General features: G+C 52.3%; 1 protein-coding gene across 1 annotated transcript; it reads right to left on the bottom strand.

Annotated features, from left to right (window-relative positions):
* Positions 1-282: 282 nt before the first annotated feature.
* Positions 283-2,185, bottom strand: Lipt2 (lipoyl(octanoyl) transferase 2). The gene is made up of 2 exons (XM_075952956.1): positions 1,692-2,185; positions 283-1,240 (listed from the first exon to the last, which is right to left on the bottom strand). The coding sequence occupies exons 1-2, from the start codon at positions 2,155-2,157 to the stop codon at positions 1,011-1,013; spliced, it is 696 nt and encodes a 231-aa protein (XP_075809071.1). The 5' UTR covers positions 2,158-2,185; the 3' UTR covers positions 283-1,010.
* Positions 2,186-3,590: the final 1,405 nt, after the last annotated feature.

The following is a 3,590-nucleotide window of genomic DNA, read 5'->3' as shown; positions in this document are numbered from 1 at the left end:
TCTCCAAGATGGCCCCTGAAAAGCTCCATCATTTTCTGCTGAGATGTCCCTTCCACTCTAAATAAGGCCCTTGGGAGAGTACAAAAAGGACTATGTGGCTCCCACAGCAAAGTCACAAACAGCATGGGAGTTCCTAACTTGGCTCCATCCACTGCCCCGCAGTGGCGTTCGCAAGGTAAGAAACCGAGGCCTCTTGTCAACAGCAAGAAACAACCAAGCAAGCAGAATGGGGTGACCATGCAAAGGGACCTCCAGCACCAACTAAGCGTCCCAGTGACAACTGTCACCTTTTAATGCAAGCTTTAGTAAGACTCCAAACAACCTAGGTACGTTTCTTCCAAATTCCCGACCCGAAAAAGAACGATGTAATGTGTTCCTGGTTGTCTTGAATCACCAAGTTTCTGTTCTGTTACTGAGCAAGAGCTGACATTCTTACAGATCCAGGGATCCCATGTAGGAAAATCTTCTCTATACCGTATTTGTGTGCAAGGAGGAAGTACCCTTGTCTTTTCCATGGCCTCTTAACCCATCTCTTGACCCCAAACACAAACAGGCAAAATATCAAACCTGAGGGATTCAACCCCCAAAGGCAAAAATCTCATTTTATTTTTCTTGAAGAGGTTGTCCCCTTTATTGAAGACAGACCCAGGTCTTTTGAGAATGAAATCACTTTATCCCATCACTGCACCTGGGCCACAGAGATTTGATTCCCACACAACTCAAAAGACCTATGGACCAAAATCGATGTTAGATACAGCACTGAGAAAGTAATGAAGAAACGACAGTTTATAACACTAGAGTGTCGCCAAGCCGAGAAACATGGAAGCATGTGACTTTTCATAGTGTTTTCATCTCGATCCATGAGGTAGGTGGGGAGACCCAGGAAGCAACAGCTCAGAGGTCAGGATCTGTCCTCGGTCATGGTCAGTAAATCACAGAGCAGTTCTAGAATGGAGTTCTGGGGACTCAAGTCAGACTAGGGGCGTTCTATCGCAGGACCACCATGCCCATCAGCTGGGACTGTCCTCAGAGATTAACGTGCACTTGAAAGTCTCCTGGAAGGCCACAAGGAAAGATGGCATTACTTCATCCACAGTGACGAGTCTCTGGAGCGCCTCACTCAGGGAAGTGACTCCTGTCCCAACTAGTCCACAGGGCACAATGTGCTCAAACCAAGTGAGGTCTGTAGAACAGTTCAGAGCCAGGCCATGGGATGTAATGTGTCTTCCACAGCGGACTCCTGCAAGGTAAGCCAAAATGTCTTAGAATAGCTCTACTTCCCTTCCTTGGAGCCTCGAGATACCATTAGTGCATAAAGGTAAGTGGGCTTGGAGCCTGGACAGAGCACAGACTGGGTAGGGGACTAATTCTATGAGGTATGGGGGCGGGGGCTGTGGTTACACATCAGCCTTTCTTATTTTCGAGATTCCTTAATACAGGGACTACGTTGCTTTGAAAGTTTGACATTTGGCATTCTGTCCTCCCTTTGTGAGTCATAGGAAGTAACTTGGCAATTCATGCCTGGTGTTTCTCCATCCACGAGTGCTGAATTAGAGGACTCTTTTGTCTCGGAAAATTAAATATCCTTGAGGCAGGCAGGTCAGGGGTATTAGGAGCCCAGAGTTGCCCGGGGTTGGCCCTGTCCCCGGCTCCGCCCCGGTTCCGCCCCGGCTCTGTCCCGGCGTGCTCACCAATAGCGCAGATTTTGCGCTCGCCCAGCCAGACACCGGTGTAGGGTGGCGGCAGCGCTCGGGCTCCCCGCAGCCCCCGGAGCTCGCACAGGCGCACGGCGCACGCCTCCAGCGCAGCCACGTGGGTGCGCAGGCGCAGGCCTAGGAGCCGCAGGTCCAGCACAGGGTGGCACAGCAGCTGCCCCGGGCCGTGGAAAGTAGCCAGGCCGCCACGGCCGGTGGCGCGCACCTCGGCTCCCAAGGCCCTCAGCTGTGTAATCTCCTCGGGGGTCAGGCCTCCGCGTAGCCCGCCGGTGTACACGGGCCCCGCCGGCTCGCAGACCAAGAGCGCGCCCGCCTCGGTCCCCGACGGGGCCCCCGGGCGAGGCTCAGCCTGCAGCCGCCGCAGCCACTGCTCCTGCAGCGCCAGCAGTTCGGAGTAGTGAGCCCGCCCGAGCCACACCAGCCGGACCACGGGCAGCTGCATTGCCAGGGCTGCAGCGTGCCGGAGCCCCTCCTTCTGTCGGGCTCGGGGCGGGGACTCAGGGCCACGCCCATGAGCTGCGGTTCCGGTGTGGGTTCCCGTTCCCGCCTACTGACCGGCCTGACCCTCCATTCATTCCTATGGTCAGTACGTGCTGCGATCTGCAGGACGTAAACCCAAAAGCGTGACCATGCAGTGTGTGAGGAACGAAGATCCAGCTCTGGGAGCTGAGGTGTTCGCAACTGACAAGCTAGTATTAAAGTTGTATACTGTTGGAAGAAAAAGCAAGCAACAATAACATAAAAAACAACCAGAACTCAGTACTATGCTGAGTTCCTCAAAAACTGAAAGGGAGATTAGTGTGCAAGGAGGTTTACTGTGGTTTGGCATGGGACATAGGAGTTACTTTAAGGTCTGTAAAACAAGCTGAGGGGTGGTGGTGCACACTTCAGCGGATCTCTGAGTTCAAGGGTTCGAAGCCAGTCTGATCTACAGAGTGAGCTCCAAGACAGCCAGGACTTAAAAAAAAATCCGTAAAGACGTAATGGAAACAGGCAGAGGCTATAGATGACTCTGGCCGACTCATTAGAATTATTCCAGATGAAAGCAAACGGGCAGAAATGCGCGTCCTGCATTGATGAATCGCAGAAACAGGCATTGTTGCCTTTGTAGAGGTTCCTCCTATGGAGGGCTGATCTCTGAGGGGAACTCGGGTGAGTCACCAGCAACCTGTTCCCCAAAGTTGAGAGAAGGACAGCAGGGGCTGGAGGCTAGAACATCAAGATTAATCTGTAAAAGACGCCAGTTGACCCAGAAACCCTTCCCCTCCTGAGTATGTGCCAGAAAAGCCCCCAGAACTACCATCTGGAGAGGCAGGAGTCATGTAAAAGTCCTATAAAGGATCCCGAGCCTCATTCCCCGAGACTTTTACTTAGCTCACTCGCGCACTCCCATTCTTCGGGAGTGTTTTTCTTTCTTTAATAACCAGTCTCTAGTTCTAACCCCGTCACGTGTCTGTGGTGCAAGCCTCTGACCTGGGACACAAGACCTCTGTTCCGCTCTGGCCGCTAAGCATATCTTCCCCCCTTTTCTTTATTTCCGTTTCAGATATTAGTCTAAAACCTAAGCCCGCTTTTCTGGCGCTCTGTACCACCTCAAAAGTCTCCCATCTGTGCTGTGAAAGCGTCCACCTCCACCTCAAAAGGCGTGGCTTTCTCCCCTTTCTCCCCGCCCCCCTTGGCAACCAATGAGATTTTTCAGCCTACTTGTCTGATTGTTTTTCTCCCAAGTTCTAATACAATTCCACTCCATTTGTTTTAAGATTATCTTACTAAGAGTCTAAAAATCCAAAGGAGGGAACCCCGATTCCTCTGATGACACCGGGGAAGGGTGAGGGGCTGTTGTTGACAGGTGTTTCCGGGCTCTTGAAAAGCTTG

Source organism: Microtus pennsylvanicus, chromosome 18, assembly GCF_037038515.1.
Source record: "Microtus pennsylvanicus isolate mMicPen1 chromosome 18, mMicPen1.hap1, whole genome shotgun sequence".
Lineage (NCBI taxonomy): Eukaryota > Metazoa > Chordata > Mammalia > Rodentia > Cricetidae > Microtus > Microtus pennsylvanicus.
The sequence above is the reverse complement of the archived record's forward strand: the minus strand, read 5'-3'. Positions and strand labels throughout refer to the sequence as shown.